At 37.4% G+C, this 23,562-nt stretch overlaps 1 protein-coding gene across 2 annotated transcripts in view; it reads left to right on the top strand.

Annotated features, from left to right (window-relative positions):
- The first annotated feature begins 3,728 nt into the window (after positions 1-3,728).
- LOC127660537 (low density lipoprotein receptor adapter protein 1-B-like) overlaps positions 3,729-23,562 on the top strand; it is a 52,512-nt gene continuing 32,678 nt past the window's right edge. For both annotated transcript variants that reach the window (XM_052150851.1, XM_052150852.1), the window contains exon 1: positions 3,729-3,979. In XM_052150851.1, coding sequence (XP_052006811.1) covers positions 3,895-3,979 — 85 coding nt within the window. In that variant the 5' untranslated portion in view covers positions 3,729-3,894. The remainder of the gene's footprint in view (positions 3,980-23,562) is intronic.

Here is a 23,562-nt window from a genome sequence, read left to right as displayed (position 1 = left end):
CTCATCCACTGGGAACACATGAATATTTGACATCTAATGCTAAATTAAATATCACCTCATATACAATTTCACTTAAGTGAACCAGTCTCTAATTTAATGCATTTTGTCATATGTATACTCTTTATATTCTATCTATCTACACATCCATAACACAATACTTTTTCAATCTATCTATTCATCCATCATTTATTTGCTCATTCACCCATTTGCTCATCATCCATCCTTACATTATTTTTTAATCCATCCATCTTTGTACAGTACACAAAGAACTGAAACGATGTTTCTCCAGGACTATGGTGCTACATAAAACAAACAACTAGTCTTATGTAGTTCTTTGTTTGTTTTATGTTGTTTAATGTAGCACCATGGTACTGGAGGAACGTTGTTTCGTTTCACTGTGTACTGTACTAACTATATATGGTTAAAATGACAATAAAAGCCACTTGACTTGCATCCTTCCATTCATTTAATCCTCCATCTATCCAGTCATCCATTTGTTCATCAACCATCATTTATCCATCCATCCATTTGTTCATCATTCATCCATTGATCGTCCATCCAATTATCGATCTCTCCATCCATCCATTTATTCATCCATGCCTTTATCCATCCATCCATCTATTTGTTCATCATCCGTTCATCCATGTGTTCATTATCCATTTGTTTATCCATTCAGCCATCCATTTGTTCATCATCCATCCATCCATGTGTTCATCCGTCCGTCCAAGCGTTCATCCATCCATCCATCCATCCATCCATCCATCCATCCAATTCTGATCTCATTACCGATCTGTGCACAGCGACTGGTTTCACTGTGAGTCTTCAGGATTTAGAGACAAAGGTTGGGGATTCAGTCTTGATCCTTTTGGAATTCACGTCTGATTGTTCTCAGGTTCAATGTTGAATGATTCTCTTCTGTTTTTGATATGTTTGTGTGTGGGTGCACCTTCACAGATGTTGTGAAACAGGCCTCTTCCCTTCACATACAACATCTATGTGTCACATTCACCACATACTTGCTCAGGAATGCTGAAGGTTGGGATTTTGTCTGCACTAATCATCTGAAGTGAATTTATGCCAGTGCGATTGTATTGTGTTCACCCAAGAGCTATTACAAAAATATGATGTTATTGGAATTTTAGTCTGGTGGATAAAATTCACAGAAGTTATCCTAATTTAATTTAAACTAGGTATTTGAAACCCACATACAAAACCACTGCTAGAAAAAACACATATTTGATTTATGACTCACAACATTACTGAGATATAGCCCTTGTGTCAACTTCCCTGTGTGACAACTAGTTCTGTCTCTCCTCTTATAATACAAATTATTGCCTGCTGTATTATCAAGTTTAAATAGGTTGATGATCACTGCATTTTGATATGTTTGAAATAGTAGATTTAACATTGCAAAGGCAGCACTCAGTCACATTTCAGCAGCCATGAGGTCACTGTGGAAGTCAGAAGAACCTGATATCCCAGTCTCTTTAAGCCATTTCTACATTTTGTGTGCAAATATGAGGCCTTCTATGCTAAATAGGAAGTAAGATGGATGGTCAATTGTATTTGCTGTGTGTGAACCCAGAAAACAGGCTTTGTTGGGTCACAGAAGTGGTCCTTTTTCCAATCAATCAGTCTTTATTTAGTCTTTTTACTTGATGATCTGATGATAGCATGTGCTTCATGTGAAAGGCAACACATGCTGATTATTCAGTATGTACCCAACCTCAACTGAACCATTCAATGCTATACAATGCTATCCTCCAAAACATTACACATGATAGAATATCCTCTAAATCCCAAACTAACAGAACATTAAACTCAAACAAGTCTCCTATTTGTTTCATTTAGCTCTGAAATGCATTAAAATAACACTTCATTTTAAAATACCTAAAGTATGCTGGGAACTGATAATCCCCTGCCCAGTTTCAGCAATACATTGGTGCAACAAATATTATTCATGTAGCCCAACACCTTTGGATTAAGTAAAATAGATGCATTGTACACAATGAAATTGTGTTGCATTAGCTCATTTTAAATAAGTTAACTGAAATGTTGAGGAAACACCATCCATTAGAAGTCTGAATCCATTTGAACATTTCATAGCAATGTGATCATATCAATTTTGAGGACTATGTTGAATATCAGTTAAACTTAATGCAATATAATGATGTTCACATCTCAAACATAAATGTATTAAGTTGATTTTAAGTGCACTGGCAGATTTCAGTAAAGGTAAAATACTATATATTCCATATATTTCTAAATGTGCTACATTAATTTATTTATTGGTTTATTTGTACAGGAATAGTACAAAAACATAATTTAAGCACAGAAACTTAAAAATAAAAGAGTATATTCAGTTTATACACATGCTAATTTGCATCTCAGGTTCCTAGATAGGCTTTTTGCATTAAAAACTATATAAACCAAGCAATATAATATAATCATATACAAATATTAATAAATGGCTAAATATGTATTAAGGTTGCTCCCAACCCTGGTGACATATAGTATAAAAAATTTGATAAAAAATGCATTATGAATTAAAAATGAGTATAGCTCTGGTTTCTATTAAACTAGCTCTTTAACCAATATTATGAAAGATTTTATGTCTGTTATTGATTTTATTTCAGATGGTAGCATGTTCCAGAGTTGGGAACCCTTCATAGAAAAGCCCTGAGTTGTTCTACGATAGTCAACCCTACAGTTAACATTCGCTGTGCTCCTTGTTGTTGTTTTACTACCATCCTGTCTAGTGATTTACATACCTGTGGGGCTTTATTGTGGATACATTTATACACATTATTTGGTTTATTGTCCATCATTTTTAAAACCTGATTGAAAAGTGACATTGTATGATGTCCAAACTGTAATGCAATATGAAAAATGTGAAAAAAATAATTGACTGCATAAGGAGCTGAGCCGCCTGCTTTGAAATGCACTGTCTAATATATCTGTCTAAGTGACCGCTTTTCACCACATGAGAAAAGAGAAGGAAAAATGGAAATAAAGAATGTGTAAGTTGAAAGAACAGGCATTCAAGAGTGTTCCTCCAAGGAAGAGCTCATTTTGTTTGTCATTTGGCCTCTTGTCAGTTTAGGGCGGCAACATACAACCTGAATGTACAGAGGAGCTTTCAGCAGCACCATACTTATTATATAGTAAAAAATATATATAATCTAATATGATGTGTTGCTATAGCTAGCAACAAGCTGCAAGGTTCAATAGAGTAATTTGAACAGATCAAATTTAAGTTAACTCACTACACATAGTGTTCATGGGCCCCCAGAGATCTGCAGACCCCTATTTGAAAACCCAGACAACCAAGTGTCCAAATACTTTGTCTTTATTTTGAAATATATTTCAATTATTTTATCATTTAAAACACAACAAACTTATTTTTTTTATGTTTTGCTTGAAAATAAATTCAACTTTGGTTTAATATTTTGTTTCTAGTGTAAAGACATTCAGATATTTTTAAATGTGGCTTGTGTATAAATACTTGTTGTTTTCCATTTGTGTCATGGCAATGCATTGTTTTTTTTTCTACACGAGCTTTTCTACCGAATAATAAACTGTAGTAATTAGTTTCAATCACATACGTCACGCATCGTTCTGTTTATATACGCATGCATACGACACCCCGCCCACTCGCGGGAGCGTCATGATCATGACAGAACATTATCCAGTTAATTATCATATTCAACCCCGCCCTCCATGGCGAGCGTGTTCGTACATCCACCCGGGATCATCAACTGAAAAGGAAGAAAACCACAGGCTGCCAGAAAAGTTTTTCAGCGGGGAGAGGATCGGGCTCGATCGGACCGAGGACAGCCTCAGAATCGCGCTCTCAGGATTGGACATTATCGTCATATATTATTATTTAGCATTATGGACGCGCTTAAATCAGCCGGGCGCGCGATCATTCGCAGTCCCAGTCTAGCAAAACAGTCCTGGAGCTCTGGGAAACACAAAAGTGAGTTTTACTGCTATTATTGTACTGCTATTATTTTACCAGAATGTACCTCCTAACATTAAAGTTTTTGTTTATGTCTGTTGATCTGTCATGAAGTTCAGCCTCAAAGTTGTTTGCAACACATGGCTTGTTACAACAGGAATGGACAAGTATTCACATTACATTTTATAACAAATCATTCGTTGCTATTTTTCAAAGTCTGCTAACTGTCAATCGACACCATCTTTAGTGCAAGTTAAACTGAAATGTTCAGGAAATGTCCTTGCCATGACTGTGCGTCTATAGATTGTGTATAGATTTGACATAAAGCCTTAAGGTTCCAGGTTCAATAAAAGCTCGGCTCAATTGACAACATTTGTGACATAATTACCCCCTAAAATAATTTAAATAATTTAATTAAAAAAAACACTTACAAACCTGTGTCTGTGTAAAAGGCAAAAACCACGTTTACTGTCAGGGACCTACAATGGAAGTGAAATGGACCAGCTCATAAACACTAAAATATACATTGTTCCGTAAGTATAGCCACAAGACACAAACATTTTACCTGTTGACGTGATTTTAGTATGATATAGTCGCTTATAAACTTTATCTGTGTAAAATTATAACCAATATAACAACTTCACTGTCACGTTGTACCGTAAACCCAGTAATCGCTGTCTTCGAACTCTTACACTCAGCGGACACGCCGGCGGGTCCAAAGAGTAGCGCTATATCGCAAAAAAGTTTACGATTAAAATGTTAAACTCTCTGTATACATAAGTCAGGCATATGGGGTATTATTGAAAGCTTAGCATCTAAACTTTTCACTTCTGCATTCGTTACTTAAAAAAAAAGTCCTCAAAACATTTGCGTTTAAAATTAGCGCCCCTCAGAGGTAATGGGGTGGAAATATTTATATAAAAATAAAAGTCCTTCACATAGCAGATAAATGGACAAGTCATATATCAAATGAAAGCTCTCGCTCTCAGGAATGTGACTTAACAGTAAATTGTGTTGCCCTAATACAAAGTCATGTCAAGTTTTTATTTTTTTATAGTGCCTTTCACAAGACACAGCTTTACAGAAGATCATGCATTAACAGAAAATTAAACTGTGATATCTATAAAGTCTTATAGCAATTATTGTGTAGTTTGATTAAATATGATTACTAATTGTGTATAAAAATAAATCATTAAATCATAATTGTATTTATAACCCCAGTGAGCAAGCTGAAGGCGACCGTGGCAAGGAACACAAAACTCCATTAGATGTTGGTTAATGGGAGAAAAATAACCTTACTAGACTCACTGTGGGGGCCAGTTCCCCTCTGGCTAACATCATGAATATAATGTCAATATTACTTATTTATAGTGCAAGTCATGGTTTCAAATTGTTAAACTAAGTAAGTGTTAAGGGTCAGTGATTAAACATAGATTTTGTATGAGCTGTAAAATTAATGACTAATGTCTTTGAAGTTCATCCTGGATTAACTGCAGAAGTTCACATTGATGCAATAGTCATTGTGAGTTGGCTGATGAAGGGTTTTGTTGGCAATTAATTGATAATCTATGTATTCCATTTCAAGAGTGAAGTCCATCATTAGTCCTAGATGATGCAGGCAGACATCAGTTATGTGCATCACAGTTCAACCTGGCCGGTAATTTCGGTGATGTCTATTCTAAGTCCAAGGTTATGCAACTCCTAATGCAACTCCCCAAATGCCAACATAATTCTCCAACCTATTCAAGAGAATGTTGTGATCTATCGTGTCAAATGCAGCAATAAGATCTAAAAGCACTAGAAGTGAAATGCAGCCGCAATCAGATGATAAGAGCAAGTCATTTGTAACTCTGATAAGTGCAGTCTCTGTACTGTGATGAGGCCTAAATCCTGACTGAAATTGTTCATATATACTATTTCTCTGTAGAAATGAACATATTTGGGAGGACACTACATTTTCTAGTATTTTCAACAGGAGATTTGAAATCGGTCTATAATTAGCCAGTTCTCCAGGATCAAGTTGTGGCTTCTTAATAAGAGGTTTGATAAATGCCATTTAAAGTTTCTTGGGACATGTTCTAAGGATAGTGAGGAGTTAATAATTTTAAGAATAGGTTCTGAGATTACAGGGAATACGTCTTAAGGCTTGGTTGGTATTGGATCTAACATACATGTTGTGGCTTTTGATATTTCGATACAATTTGTTAGCTCTCCATGACCTATGACAGTGAAGGATTGAAGTTGCACGTGAGGACAATTAGACACTGTGTTCTGAGGTGCTGTGACAGATGATTGCATAATTCCAATTTTATTTCTGATTATTTCAATTTTATCAGTAAAGAAATTCATGAAGTCATTACTCTTGAGCTGTGACGTAATATCTGGTTCAGTCGATGCTTTGTTCCTAATCAATTTAGCCACAGTACTGAATAAACACCTAGGATTGTTGTGGTTATTTTCTATGAGTTTACTGAAATATGCTGACCTGGCAACTTTTAGTGCCTGTCTGTAGCTACAGACACTATCCTTCCATGCACAAAATAACACTTTATTTTGTATTCTTCCACTTGCGCTCCATTTTCCGAGCTGCTCCCTTGAGAGCGTGAGTGTGATCATTGTACCATGGTGGCAGGCTTTTTTATTTATTTGTTCATACATTTTCATTCATCGAAGGTGGGCAACACTATCAATAGTGCTAGAGATGACTGTATTTACATTTTCTGTTATTTCATCAAGTTCTTCTGGGCTTTGGGGTTTACTGAGTGTATAAGATAGATCTGGAAGATTATTAGTGAAGCTATCTTTAGTGGTCGAAAGAATAGTCCTACCTGAACGATAGCATGGTGTAGATTGAGTAACATTAGCTGATCGCTGTATACAAGAGACGAGGTAATGATGTCATCGCTCTATGGTTCTATTGTACCAACATAAACTCCATATGACAGAATTAAATCTAGCGTATGATTATGGCGATGAGTTGGTCCTGTTACATTTTGTCTGACTCCAAGAGAGATGATAATATCAATAAATGCTAATCCTAATGTGTCATTTTCATTATCTATGTGAATGTTTAAGTCACCATTAATTAAAGCTCTATCTACAGTAACTACAAGAGCTGATAAACAAATTGCAAATTCACCAAGGATATCAGAATAAGGCCCAGGTGATCTATATACTGTAGCAAGGGTAAAAGACAACAGAGTTTTTTTATTTATATCTGACTGTCACATTACACATAATTAATTCAGAAGACTATATCCTGTCCTCTGAGTAACCCCAAAAACCTCACTGTAAATTGTGGCAACACCTCCTCCTCGACCCTTCAGACAAGGCTCATGTTTATAACAATAACCTGAGGGAGTAGATTCATTTAAACTAATATATTCATCCGGTTTAAGCCAGGTTTCAGTCAAACAGAGTGCATCCAAACTATGATCTGTAATCATTTAATTTACAATTAGTGATTTGGTAGAAAGAGATCTAATGTTTATTATCCCTACCTTCATATGATGTTTATCTTTTGTTTTGTTCAATTCTAACCTTAATCAAATTCTTTCTGTACGATTTAGTGAGAGTTTTTGTGTTTGGTAGTTCGGGGAAAAGACACTGTCTCTGTGATATCTAGGTGATACAGTCTATATGTGTTGTAGTTTATAAGACCTGTGTGACGTCTCAAGGCAGATACCACAGTTTGAAATATTCATTTTAAGAGCCTAAGTCATTTTAGGCTCCGATAACTGCTGTAAGACTTTATATCTGCTTTTACCTTATCAGCCATTGTTCACATGTCTGTGAGCTTGCTTGGCCGAATAATCTAATGTTATATCTTAGTTGTCCAGAACACAATATGCCATCCAGAAGGAAAAGCATGCTAAACAAATCATCAGAAAATATGTTTTCGACTACTGATGATAAAACGCTTTATATCATCGCAAAGGGAAGGATCGCAGCTTTCTAATGACATATAGATTAAGCTTCTAGTCCACTCAGATGTTAAGATATTCTATGACACAACAAGGGTGGTGGTGCTTGAACTGAAAATTAGACTGAATGTCTATGGACAAGCACATCTGTGAGGGCTAAAATGTGTTTGAGCATTTCAGATCTGTACATTGTGATGGAATGTTCTAAAGCTTTCTGCAACCTAGTGGAATAAAATGAGACTTTTCAAAGTGAGAGACAACCAGAATAAATGTAACAGAACCAGAGTTACATTTAAAAAAATTATATATATATTTTCTTCAAAAAAATATTCAGTTTATCATAAGCATGCAATAATATTTATGAATAATTGGGGTATTTTTTTTTTATTTGGGCGGTTCTCTGAGACCAACTTTTTGCAATTAGTCCACAGTATGTGTGAATTGTGAGCTTTTTAATTTTGAGTGTGAAAAATTGCGAGTTTAAAAGGTTAAACTTTACATAGATATAGTTAGTACATTATTTTATCACACCAAAATCATGTTAACAGTAGTGCTGCACGATTAATCATATCGCAATCGCGATGTCAGCCTGTGCGATTTATATGCTGGCAAAATGCTGCGATTTTATTCAATAAATAAGTGCATGTGTGGATGTGACAGCCCATTCTCTCTGAGAGCTGTTTGCCCATTTTCTACACGGCTAATAAATAGATGACCAGTCTATAATGATGACACGCGAGACGAGAGGAGCGCTGCAGCTCGAGTGTCTGATAGAAACACAGATCACAGCTTGGCGATATATCTTTATTTCATCCTTAATTAAGCTTCAAATAATACGGGAGCGTGCCATGTAAATAAGCACAAACTACAAAACTGTCATTCTCGGTGCGGTCAGAGCCGCCGCTTCAACCAGGCTTGTCTCTTCTGTAATCTTGAAGTTCATGGGTGAGATTTGCTTTCATCACACTTGTAGGAAACGTGTACTTATTGCTTAAAGAGGATGGCAGTAGAATAGAGCTGATCTTGGCAACCCAGTGTTGCTAGGCAATGCTTTTTTGGTGTAATATGACATCGACTTGCATTATTTGGAAAAAGAGAGAGAGACACTGAAAGAAGGCAGTCTCTGGAGTAGGGAACTTGTAACGTAATCATTTTAAAGGGGAAATAATATTCTGTCATCATGTGCTCAACTTTATGTTGTTCCAAACCCATATGACTTTCTTTTTGAAGTAGAACACATAAGGAGATGTTAGACAGAATGACAGCCTCAGTCACCATTCACCTTCATTGTAAAAAGATGCAATGTAAGTGAATGGTGATTGTTAACATACTTCTTAAAGGGATAGTTCACTAAAAAATTAAAACTGTCTCATCATTTACTCACCCTCATGCCATCCCAGATGTGTTTGAATTTCTTTCTTCTGCTGAACACAAACAAAGATTTTTGGAAGAATATCTCAGCTCTGTAGGTCCATACAATGCAAGTGAATGGTTATCAGACCATTTGTAGTGCCAAAAATCACATAAATGAAACATACAAATAATCCGAATGACTCCGGTCGTTAAATCCATATCCTCAGAAGCAATATAATAGGTGTGGGTCAATATCAATATTTAAGTCATTTTTTACTCTAAATCTAAAAAAGTAAAAACAAAACAAATAGACTTAAATATTGATCTGTTTCTCACCCTCACATATTATATTGCTTCTGAAGATGTGGATTTAACCACTGGAGTCGTTTGGATTACTTATGCTTCTTGTATGTACTTTTTAGAGCTTCAAAGTTCTGGTCACCATTCACTTGCATTGTATGGACCTACAGAACTGATATATTCTTCTAAACATCTTAATTTGTGTTCTGCAGAAGAAAGAAAGTCATGCACATCTGGGATGGCATGAGGGTGAGTAAATGATTACAGTGTTCAGTTTTGGGTTAACTATCCCTTTTTAATTTGCCAACTGTTTCTTTGATTGCAGTTTAGCTATCCTTTTAAGAAAAATGGTCAAATAGGCAAATTAAGACTTTTTTTTTTCTTTCTTTGTCAATGAACACTTATTGAAGTCAAGGTTAGTTTTCATAGCAGTGTTGTCTCAGCCCCAATAAAACACACCCTTACATTCTCAGTTATTGAAGCTATGTGTTGGCATGCATTAATGTATAACTACTGAGACAACACATGCAGTGAATGCCTCTGAGTAATGCTGCTGGTCTCAGCTGCTCGTGTCCCACTGGATCCAGTGTAGTCCTTGATCTCAGGCGCAGTGTGTGAGTCCCGCAGACAGCAGTCATTCAAGTGGAGTTCAGTCCATCTGCTGCACAAAAACAAGCTTAAGTGCTGGCTGGGTGAACTTTTTGTTGGTTTCGCTGGGGAACCCCTCCACAAACATGCTTCTCTGTTAGACTGATGTCACCACACTGTGATGTTTGGGATCTAGCGAAGCACGATTGTGTAGATTTACAATGTTGGTTAATGATAATAATTTTTTAGATTATCGGCATCAGATGATAATTGTACCATCTTGGCATTGCTCTCCCCTTGTGTGCAGAAATACACTCACCTAAAGGATTATTAGGAACACCTGTTCAATTTCTCATTAATGCAATGATCTAATCAACCAATCACATGGCAGTTGCTTCAATGCATTTAGGGGTGTGGTCCTGGTCAAGACAATCTCCTGAACTCCAAACTGAATGTCAGAATGGGAAAGAAAGGTGATTTAAGCAATTTTGAGCGTGGCATGGTTGTTGGTGCCAGGCGGGCGGTCTGAGTATTTCACAATCTGCTCAGTTACTGGGATTTTCACGCACAACCATTTCTAGGGTTTACAAAGAATGGTGTGAAAAGGAAAAACATCCAGTATGCGGCAGTCCTGTGGGCTGAAAATGCCTTGTTGATGCTAGAGGTCAGAGGAGAATGGGCAGACTGATTCAAGCTGATAGAAGAGCAACTTTGCCTGAAATAACCACTCGTTACAACCGAGGTATGCAGCAAAGCATTTGTGAAGCCACAACATGCACAACCTTGAGGCGGATGGGCTACAACAGCAGAAGACCCCACCGGTACCACTCATCTCCACTACAAATAGGAAAAAGAGGCTACAATTTGCAAGAGCTCACCAAAATTGGACAGTTGAAGACTAGAAAAATGTTGCCTGGTCTGATGAGTCTCGATTTCTGTGGAGACATTCAGATGATAGAGTCAGAATTTGGCGTAAACAGAATGAGAACATGGATCCATCATGCCTTGTTACCACTGTGCAGGCTGGTGGTGGTGGTGTAATGGTGTGGGGGATGTTTTCTTGGCACACTTTAGGCCCCTTAGTGCCAATTGGGCATCGTTTAAATGCCACGGCCTACCTGAGCATTGTTTCTGACCATGTCCATCCCTTTACGGCCACCATGTACCCATCCTCTGATGGCTACTTCCAGCAGGATAATGCACCATGTCACAAAGCTTGAATCATTTCAAATTGGTTTCTTGAACATGACAATGAGTTCACTGTACTAAAATGGCCTCCACAGTCACCAGATCTCAACCCAATAGAGCATCTTTGGGATGTGGTGGAACGGGAGCTTCGTGCCCTGGATGTGCATCCCACAAATCTCCATCAACTGCAAGATGCTATCCTATCAATATGGGCCAACATTTCTAAAGAATGCTTTCAGCACCTTGTTGAATCAATGCCACGTAGAATTAAGGCAGTTCTGAAGGCGAAAGGGGGTCAAACACAGTATTAGTATGGTGTCCCTAATAATCCTTTAGGTGAGTGTAGTCAATAAATAATGCACAATTTCAGTTCAAATGTTTTTTGTGTATTTCAAGCAAAAGTTGTATACATTGAAATTTTCTGAATTTCAACGTATATTTTTACATTTCATAAATGTATATAATTAGATTAAAGACTATTCCAGGTTTAGTCAATGGACTTCATTTGTAAAAAATGTTAATCCTATTACTTTACTGAATTAAATGTAATCACATTACTAATTACTTTCGATTTAAGATATTTTCTGAAACACTTTACACAAAAAATGTTTTTTTGTTTTTCCATTCAACAAATTCCAAATAATGTCTTTATTTCCTCCTTGTTCATTGTCATACACAAGCCATACGTTCAGCACCACACATTTCTCCGTTATGATGCGTTCACTTACAACGTGAAGTGAGCATTTCGCGCGGCGCGATTACGCAAAGTCATTGTGAATAGATGCGAATAGGCATGAATTCGCGCCGGGCGGTGAGAATGACGTGCCTCGAATACGCGAAAGAAACTATTTTTGCTTGTCCTTTTCCGGAAGAGAAGGGGGAATATTCGCGGGTTCGCGTTTCTCGCGCGAACGCAAGTTTAAACACAAATTTAGAATCCAGCGTTCAAACTCCCCTGAGCAATGAAAGGAATTATATTACAGGAACTAATTACTTTGTAATCAGCTTACACCCAACACTGATGTGTATGTACAGTATTTATTATATTTCTGCATTATATAACGACTTGCGGCTACCATCCTCTGTAGTTCTTGTATTGGCCAATGGAAAAATCATATTGGCCATCATATCAATTATTGGCATTCTTATAAAAAATAAAATTCTGCGTTAGTAGGGTTGCCATGACGCAACAATTTTACTCGTCATATTTCCAATACCAGTGAAATTTTATAAGTCTCAATACCAATCCCTAGCAAACGGTATAGGTCAAAATTTCAATTTTTGTGAAGATCTATTGTTTACTATCAGTTGTTTTCTGCATTAATTTGTAATTTTCAATTAAGGGGCATTTGCTCTTAGGTTTTGTTTTTCAGGGTGTTTTATAAATGTTATGAAGGCATATGTTTTCTTATCATAAAGTATGTCAAAAACTTACATAAATACTCTCTAAATAATGATATCGTATGTTTTCTGCAACAATTTGTTTACCAAGGCCTGGAATAGAATATGTAGGAGTATATCATGTTTTACAAATAAAACAGAAGAACTCATTATACATTATGAATTTTGGGGGCATTTTTGCCCCATTCAGTCCTGCCCCTGCTTGTGACCATAGGGAAACCATGTCTGTTTGCATTGAACGGTTGCCTGCCAAGGGACTGTTTTGAAGTGAAACATATAATACACAAACAATGACTAATTCCTGAGACTTGTTCTCTTGGTATCCATGGTGACATTGAACATGGTTGACAGGGTCACACTCCGTTATTAATTATCAATATCCATATCCAACCACCAAAGGACTGACACATTCCTTTATAAACATTCTTTACAACATTCGATTTGAGCTGTGTGAGCATCAGGCAGTAACTGTTATTTTTGACATGTTTGGGCCTGTCATAACAGGAAATGTCACACCACCGCAGTCTCACAGAGCGTGATGTCTGAAAGTCACCCTCACTGTTACACTTAACTCATCTAGTCATGATTCATTTTCAGTCAAGGTGGTGGACTGTTTAGTTCTGAATCTTGAGATTGTGTGCCTACATTTGGCACCCAGAACTTGAATTAAAGATTTCTAATCATAAGTTCTAGAATATAGTAATTAAAAAGGGATAGTTAACCCAAAACTGAACACTGTAATCATTTACTCACCCTCATGCCATCCCAGATGTGTGACTTTCTTTTCTTCTGCTGAACACAAATTAAGATTTCTTTTGAAAAATATCTCCGCTCTGTTGGTCCATACAATGCAAGTGAATGGTGGCCAGATCCAAAAAGCACATAAAGGCAGCATAAAAGTAATCCATATGACTCCAGTGGTTTAATCCATGTCTTCAGAAGTGTTATGATAGGTGTGGTTGAGACAAAGATCAATATTGAAGTCCTTTTTTACTATAAATCTCCACTTTCTCTTTCACATTCACATTCATCGTATCACTTCTGAAGATATGGATTAATTACTGGGGTCATATGGATGACTCTTATGCTGCTTTTGGACCTTCAAAGATTTGACCACCATTCACTTGCATGGTTTGGACCTACAGAGCTGAGATATTCTTCTAAATATCTTCAGCAGAAGAAAGAAAGCTTTGATTAAGTAAAGTGATTCTATTAGACTGGGTTACAAAAACAATAAGCAAGAGTGGCCTTGCACAACACCACTGTCCTCATGAAAAGTGTAAAAAAAAATAAAAAGGAGCCGCAATATGCTGTGGCAGCCCATATTTATGCAGTGACTATTTCTCAGGGCTAGCAAGCCTTTTGCTGGCCTAGCATGCGAAATAAATAAATAAATATTTTCATCCTTTCATTCTCAGTCACCTTTTTGCCTATATTTAATCACTTTCCACTCTTCATTAATCTACAAACAAATGGTCATCCAGTCAGAATTTATTCCTTGATGCTTAAAAGCAAAGTGTGAACACTTCGCTGAGATGCAGGTGCATGATGTCACACAAACATGTGGACACTCGGGGAGATATACAAAGTGATTTAAACATTCACTTTATTAACTAATATCGATAAATGAGTTTGTTTCCACATTACATGATAATAAAGCTTGTTTGACAAACGCCTGCAGAAACAGGTGTATAAATATTATAATCTCTTTTGATAATCGTACACCTGTAGCACAAATGCTAGCGCTGCAGCATTGTTTAGCAGTTAGGTTGCTAATGAGTCAAATCAATGCTAATATTATGGGAGCGTTGCAGTTTTGTTTCCTTAAACGTTATCTTCCGAATATTTGGGAGCGGAATGCATTTATGGTTTGAGATATCAAGTAGGAATATCCCACATCCAACTTGAATGCAACTCAGCATAACCGTGTACACTGACAAAATGAAATTTATTGCAAGCAACATTTAAATCGCAAATATTATTAGATCGATTTTTCCAGGTATTATAGACCTGCTTGGTAGACTCATGAAAAATTCATACTGTTCGGGAGACTTTCATTTCACAATACAGTCATGCTGCATTTAAAATTAGGCTTGCTTGAGCATTGTGTCGTTTCAAGTTCGGGCTTTCGTAAGTGGACGTGTTTTTAAAATGTCAATTGGTATTACTAGTTAGCTGCGACCATAATGTATGATGCCCAAAGGCACGGGCTGTCTTATTCTGAAACTGTGTTTTCTTAATTGCCTGAAAATCCTTCCCCTTTTCTGCAGTTAATGTTGTCAGGAGCTTGTGTTGGCACAAACCCATATGAACACCACCCATATGTTTTTGCTGAACATTTAATTTCAAAACAACAATGAGGAGTTGGTTCTCCTTTTGCTGCTACATTTACAAGCTTGTTTAAGTTTTATCAATATGGTAGCTCTGATAGAGCCGGGTTACTAATCTTGAGGAACACATTAGCCGACAAGTGAGCCAAAACTGTCATAGATGCACCACAAAATGACGTGGTTGCTTCAGCAATTTGCTTTTTATGGCACTATCGATTACATTTAGGGTAGGGAGGTTTAAACCAAACTAACTGGTGAGTTCGAGACTGATTCGTGAGTCATTATAAAGAATTGGTTCAGTCATTTGTTTGCAAATCTGACTGTGCAGCAAAAGAGGAGTTTTAATAATGGATTGGGTTACATAATTGAGTGGCGTCTAGAACTCTGTGGTCCTGAAATACTAAAATGATATTCCTTGACTAAATTTGAATATTATATTTGTTTGGGACGTTTCCATGTTAACAGTCTGCTCATGTTAACTCAGCAGCTCTCAAATACTTGAACACTGGGGATAAATCTGGTAATGCATACTCTGATTGAAAATATTGGGTCTGCTATTCCCATCGTTCAGCTGGGAGGGTTTGGCGCTCCTGGTGGGATGTGCAACAGGGAAATGTGTCCAAAGCCATGCAGGAGATCTGAGAAAGGCTACGAGTGTGTAATGGAGATTGCTTCCATCAGAACACTTTTACAAGGCAGATTTACCACCTCACAGACATCTGTAATCACAGCACACACACACACACACACACGCTTTCAGCGTGTACATCTGGAGATTGAAGCAGATCAGGGTCAGTAAGAGATTAAGGAAGTGTTTTTTTAAGGAAGAAGGTTTGTGTTTGATACAGTGCTTAAACATGGCCGGACATTTAAACGTCACATGGGAGTTTTGATGTCTTTGGTTATATTTATATATTATATAACCATGTTTTTGCTGGCGATACACTGAAGTTTTGTTTGTGGTGAAGTAAATATAGCAGAAGAAATTAAGTACTTGCTACATTGAAAAAGTTAGTTTAAGCGTGAATTTGAAATTATTAAGTAAGTTCTACATTTATACTCCATTCACACAAGTAAAAATGTATGCTCAATAGCTTATAAATAAATATTATTTATGATCGCATCTTTACAATGCATTATCACACATCAGTCCTAAAGTAGTCCATTTCACAGGTAAATCAAATAAGTAAACTTTACTTACGCTTTCGAAGCTGGTGTTCCCAGCATGCATGGGCTTTATTTAATAACTGTTTTCAAATCGATTACACTTGTTGATTTTGTTTTTATGTTTGCTAACTTCTTGTTTTGTGAAGTTATGTGAGTGCTCATGATCAGAGTAAGACTCGTCATATTAGTAACCTTATAAAAGCTGTTTTATTATACATGGAGAGGGTCCCCTCATTGGGGCTGCCATGTTAGGATCACATGACTTGCCAAATACAACCAGATTCATCTCAGTAACACTTTCACTCGTGGATTAAATCGATCACGGCTGGCTGTTATGAATGTTTCAATGGAATTGGTAACTGAAAATGATACCCTAAGTGTCAGGGTAAGTCCAAGACCACGTAAACAAAAATACTGAGTGCACCTTTAAGACATTTTTTAATGGAGCAAGCTTTTTCAATGAATCAATTAAGAGAGAGATGATTAACTGTTAGTCTCTTTTGTGTTTATTTAATGAAACCCCTTTTAAGCCATTTCACAGCAAATACATAAATTGTGAAAAATATCAAATATTTTCAAAAGGCTTTGAAATATTGAAATACAGATGTTTAAGCTATATTGCCCAGCTCTGTGTGTGAGCTTCGTCAGCACTGTGTCTTGGGAGTCATGAGTGTATTTGCTTATCTGCGGTTCCTAAAATGAACACAGCAAGGCTTTCACAATCCTTTGAGAGCCTGTTGATTGTGTCCTTTTGCAACCGGTGTGTGTCTGTGCAACCTCGGGCTAAATACAGCAGCTCCAAGCCCTTCAAATCTCTTTAAAGCTTGATGTTATTTATGGGACATAATAACACACACACCTCTCTGAAGATCCTCTTGGCTTAATCCTCATCAACATGACCATATCTTTAAAGTCAACTTGAAACGATACTCACAACCCCTTTAACTTCCATAATACAGGGTCGGATGAAAGGAACCATCTACTTGAAAGGGTAAAGACTGAAATATCCAAAACTGGCATGATTATCATAACTTTGAATATAATAACACCGTTATTATCACAGTTTAACCCTTTATGCTCTGATGGCAAGCCCGTGAGGAAAGTCAAATTATTATCAATATTAATAACCACAGTCTTGAATAACACAAAATCGGTATTGCTTGCTTTACAATGCATGTAGGTATTATGACCAAAACTGGACGAGTGCTTTGAAATTTGCAGACAAATCAGAAATTAATTTATGACAAATTTTACACAGTACAAATTGTAATCGGTAAAAACATCAAACTCCTAAACTAGACATGTAACCAGGGCTGGACTGGTAATCTGGCATACCGGGCATTTCCCCGGTGGGCCGACGCACTTTTGGGCCGAGCAGGGGAGGAATGGCCATCGGGAGAACCGAGGGGGTTCACCGGGTCTGGTGGATCGGCCGCGAAACGAGTATAATATAACCAGCCTATTTGGTTGACACACAGACAAAAATATAGCGTGTAATAGCTAAGTATATGTCTTTTGACATTTACGTTTAATGTGAATAGGTGTTGCTCATATCCTACGTTTTCGCTTATGACTTGAATAGATACAAGAACGGTATGGGGTGGTCAGGCTTCTGTCATGGGGGCTCTCTCTATAGGCACAGGATATGCAGGAATAATCCCAAAAGGTGCGTTTATTGTGATCCGTGGTAAAGGGTGCTCCTATATAACATACATATATAAATAAAATACACACAAAGAAATTATATATACAAACACTAAGATTCAGTGTTTTACATTGTTGACAGAAAAATTATCCGATCAACAAAACCTCACATAAGCCACTCGGACCGTGTTTTCCCCTCCTCTCTCTCTCCCATAGTCTAAGACAGACTGGCTTAAATAGGCACATTTTCCCACCTCAAATGAGGGTCTAAACCATTCAAGGGGGAAACGGAGAAGGTAAATTAAACCCTTAAATATGCAAAGCATACATAACTGGGTCAAATTAACTGATAAACAAACATTATCGAAATGAAAAGCAATACCCAAACAAAAACATACATTTAAACCACATCTCAGAACTCAAAAGATAAGCAATGCATCCCCCTACTGGTAAAATGGACTCCCCCTTTGCCAAGAAAAAGAGGTTCCCTAGGACACCCCAGAGGAGTCTGTGGAAGCAGGAAGAGGTGAGAGAAACACGTTGCAACTGATTAAATGGCGGTTTAAATGAATAAATGTTTAAGTATATGTAACCAGACATGTCTCTGTGTGATTAATGGGGAATTGTTAACATGAATAGTGGCATGAATGAATGGGATGTAGTGAGTTTGGATACTCACAGATATGTGCACCTATCAATGAGCATACACAAACAACAACTCCATTGAAATGAGAGTACATTGATATAACAGTGGTTTTTGAGGGGAACTTGGACCAAACTGACACGAATTAGCAGTAAACCGACCAGGTAACAGAGAACATTAACAGTATATGAAAGAAGTATGGGTAAATATAGACAGTCCAAATAGCCGGCATGTTCTGTATAGCGTGGCTGTGATGTCACACAGAGCCATCATCACTGATCAGTGCAGAAAATCATCCATATTTGGGCAGAGAGACCAGTGTTTTGTTGAGTTATTCGACCTTTAATTTTGGGTATGCCACTGAAACAGGAAATCTTTACAAAAAAAAAACCTCAGAGCTTAAATGGTTAAAACCCAATTGCAATATTTCAAAAAAAAATAAGTACTTTATGATGTTTTATATTAAATACGCAATTATTCAAGTGAACTGCAATTACATAGATAACTTTCAGTTGATTAATTTTGCATCATTATAATTGGCTTTTTTGATGAATGATAAGTCAATCAAAACAAATACCCAATTGTGTGTGTGTGTGTGTGTGTGTGTGTGTGTGTGTGTGTGTGTGTGTGTGTGTGTGTGCGCCTGTGTGTATGACTCCATTTATCAGACTGTGCCAGGGTGCGATCTCTCATCTCCTCTGCTCCTCCATCATCCCTTGTTTTATCTCCAGACTGAACAATGCCTCCTATTTTACTATTCAGATGTCTCCCCAACCTCAGATGGCATGATCTGTACAGAGTTATCCAAGGTGTGTGTGTGTGTGTGTGTGTGTGTGTGTGTGTGTGTGTGTGTGTGTGTGTGTGTGTGTGTGTGTGTGTGTGTGTGTGTGTGTGTGTGTGTGTGTGTGTGTGTGTGTGTGTGTGTGTGTGTGTGTGTGTGTCTTTCAGTAGAGCAGAACTGTAGGGTTCTGGAAGCAAAAATCCCATTCAATTGTACATTCAGATTTTGATTACATACGGAAACATATTAACCTTTTAAGAAAGTTAAAGATTTAAGTGAAGGTATATGCTATCACAAGTAATGTGATTTCGTCCAATCACAAGTGTACAAGCGAGACACATCATCGTTACACCTGGTTGTCTCTTTTGACCACTTGTGTTTATATTTCGAGGGGAGAGTTTATGATTTCACAAGGACATATGTCAATCATTACGCACAGTTTCTCTTATAAATGCAAACATGACGTTTAGAGCAGAAGTCAGTTCTTTTAGTGAAGTAACTGAGCTTCAAATGTGTATGCGTGCTTCTAATATATGTGTCCCTGCATGTTGATATGACAAGAATTTCATAAAGGTATTGTGCATGTTAATGCATTTGCTTTTTAAAATGTTACGGTTATTTCCCTTTAAATCCGCACGTAACCTGCAAAAAAAACCGTCCGTGACGGCTGTCTTTAGCTTAGTCTCATTTCAAACTGGTTGCCCAAAATGCATCTTAAAATTATGATAACAGGCTCTCGCAGTTTATTCTTGATAACATGTCAACAAACATGAAAGAATGGCTCATGCCCATTTTTGCACTTATTTGCAAAAGGGAAAAAGAAAAACAGCTGAAAATAATAAAGACAGCGGGTAGGGAGATGTTTCTAATTATTTGTGTTGTCTCCTGCTTCCCAATACATTGCTCTCGTCTAGCGCTCGCTCCATTTAATCTGCTTTGGCTCATTGTCAGTCTCTCGCTCCTCAGGACAGTGCGCACACCTGATGACAAGACGTCTAGATATCAAGCTGGTTTGAAATCTGTTGTGGCATCTGCGACTTGTCTGGGCTTGTCGCATAAGTGTGCACACTACAGGACCGTTCGTCTTGAAATCTCGCAGACCAGTCGCCCTCTCAAAACTTCAAAGGAGATGAGTCATGTAGTGTAAACTAGGTATTAAAAATGTCAGTACGGAGTCTATGTAGATCCAAGTATTGGATCCCTATATGACATTTATGCATTTACATTTATGCATTTAGCAGACGCTTTTATCCAAAGCGACTTACAGTGCACTTATGACAGGGACAATCCCCCGGAGTAACCTGGAGTTAAGTGCCTTGCTCAAGGACACAATGGTGGTGGCTGTGGGGATCGAACCAGCGACCTTCTATGAAATGTGAAAAAAATGAGCCCTTTGATATGTCATGCCTTAAACGCCTGTTTCAAAAGGAAATGCATCAGCACAGGAGAGAAATGTGAAAATCGTGCTTGTTAAGCCATTTCATGGCGTTTTCAATGCCTGGAGTGTCTCACCATCTATTTTCAGCTCTCATTTAGAATACAGCAGATCTGAGCACAGTGTTTGGGTAAAAGCTGACCTCACAAACTGTGAGAGCTGTAATCAGAGCAAACCCACAAGCAGACAGTCAGGATGTTGATTCAGCAGCTCTGTGTCTGTGATTGACACTCTCTAGGGAACATGATTACAAGTCAGTGCTCATCTGACATGCTCATGGGAAACTCGTTTATGTAAACAGTCCTTGAATGAGATGATGACTCTTTGCATTCAAGAGTGTGCTGGGAAATTATTCAGAAATATATGATCTCAAACAGTTTATTCTTTTAAGTGCAGAACTTACACATCAACAACTTCCTAATAATGTTATTAATGTGCATTGTTAATTTTGCAAACTTTTGCTAATTCATTTTAGCAGCCTGGAATCTTATAAATGTGACTTTCCCAGCAACATTTTTTGAGGCTCACACTACCATACTAACAACAAACACCCAAAAACCCTTCATTTAGATATTTGCATGTTCAATCCCAACTGATCAGGCAAACCGGACAAATTAAGAATTTTGGAGAGAGATCCTGAGCTGAAGCAGTGCAACGGGACAGAACTGCTCCAGGGTCTCTGTGACCGTCTGATATGAGAAGAGACTCTGATTACTGTGTGATTCGCTCAGACTAGCTCTGCTAGATTCATCCGTGAGTTCCTGCTGAATGGAGGTTCACTCACATCCTGCAGAGTGGCTTCATTCTGTCAGATGCAAACCGTTCAAAAAGCAGCAAGAGCAAATAACGTGTCATAATTTCAGATGGTATTTTTAATTGTATAAAATGAATTTGTGATGTTCTATTAACTCTAGTACAAACGTGTAAAATGTGAGTTTTATTGTTTTGAACTGCAAAACAGAAGTGCAAAAATGTATTTAGAAGTATAAAATAAACTTTTTACACAAAGTTATTTTTCAGTATTTTTATAAATCTTTCACGGTGGCTGTCTATAAAATTTTAAAGAGTATTTGCTTTGCTTCCTCGTATTTTAGGAATGTGGGTTCCTCGCAAGGGGATCATCATAAAGTAGATGGGGGCTCTATACATCGAAAAGTTTGAAAATACCCAAACTAAATGACAAGTAGATTTTTATTGGGCTATTTTTAACAATCTAGGCTATTTTGTTATAGCACGTGAAGAAGGCTGTAAATGAATTCAATTTTTCATGTGTCTCTCAGCAGCACTCAATGCCACTCTCAGTATTTCAGCGTTTATTATGAGCTGCTGGTTTCAGGATGGGAGTGTAGCTCTTCTGTAGATGTTATCTAACACTGACCCACATTTACACCAGTATTTACATCCTACATATAACCATATCTGCCTCTGATCTTTTGCTGTTTGAGATTGCTGGGGAAGGATACTTTAAAACTGTATCTTGTCAAGCTGCATACAGCTTAATAGAAGCTGCAGTCAAGCTACTCTTTTGAAAAAGTAATTACTAAATTGCTAACAACACTACATGCTTTTGTTTATAAAATATGAGCATTTTTCTAGCACAGCAACAACTTGAATTTGACATTTTCTGAAGTCAATTATAGATTGGTGCTTGCACGTGAAAATGTGGTTGCTAGGGCATTGCTATGCGGTTGCTAAGGTGTTCTGAGTGGTTCTTGCTATGCGGTTGTTAGGATGTTGTGGGTGGTTGCAAGGTGTTTTTTTTTTTTTTTTACTGCCCCAACTAGGGGTGGGCGATATGACCAAAATCATATACGAGTAAATTGTACAATAACGAAATGCTGTATATCATGATATAGGTTTTTTTTTTTTTTTTTTTTTTTACTTTTTAAAATGAACATTAATATTTAAAAATATTAAACCACGTGGTAGTGCCTAGTTTTGCATAAACCAGTTAGTAAATTAAATACTTAATAAATGTAAATAAATGTAAAAAGTACTTTGATTACATTCTCTTTTATTTAGAAGTTGATGAACATAGCCAAAGTAAACAGAAAACACATAAATAGGTTTTAGATCCACCTTACTGTAAGAATACATTTATATCAAACAACATACATTTATAAACAATATTTGCAGAAGATATAAACTCTTCAGCTGGAGACCTCTGCAGACCGTGCCTGCTCAGCTGCTAGATTCTCCATCTTCGCAGCAGCTTTGACCATAATGTAGTCCACTCTCTCTGCCATTATGTATGTTGTCTTGGGCATCTCACAGTACAGACATTGCAGTTTATTGCCCTGGCCACATCTGCAGTCCTCATGCCTCCATTCAGCATGCCTAAAGCTGTGTTCACACTGCCAGCTACTTTGTCGCTGTATGTCGCCAGTGGCTGGCAGTTAGGTTGCTAGTGGTGTGTATGGAGAGTCTAAACAGCAGTTTCTTTACAATTAATATTATTATTAAAATATTAGGATCATGTGAGCTTTACCATCTTCTCTCGTATTGGCCGTCGCCCATGTTGCCGGATGTCGCCAGCTCTCACTGAAAATGAATGAGATTAGGTCATTTTGTCACTGCGTATCGCTGGCAGTGTGAACGCAACATAAGGCACGTTCACACAGATGAGCAGGGACCCTGGGTATCTTTCTTTTGGTGTTTTTCGGAGTCAATAGAAAGGTCTCTTTAGTGTCCCAAGTTTTTATAACTGTGACCTTAATTGCCCAACGTCTGTAAGCTGTTAGTGTCTTAACAACTGATCCACAGGTGCATGTTCCTACATATTTGTTTTACTTATAACATTTTAACACACAGAGACTTCCGTGAACATTTTAGGGTGATGACCCAAACA

Source organism: Xyrauchen texanus, chromosome 20, assembly GCF_025860055.1.
Source record: "Xyrauchen texanus isolate HMW12.3.18 chromosome 20, RBS_HiC_50CHRs, whole genome shotgun sequence".
Taxonomy (NCBI): domain Eukaryota; kingdom Metazoa; phylum Chordata; class Actinopteri; order Cypriniformes; family Catostomidae; genus Xyrauchen; species Xyrauchen texanus.
Note: the sequence above shows the minus strand (reverse complement) of the source record. Positions and strands in the feature narration are given on the sequence as shown.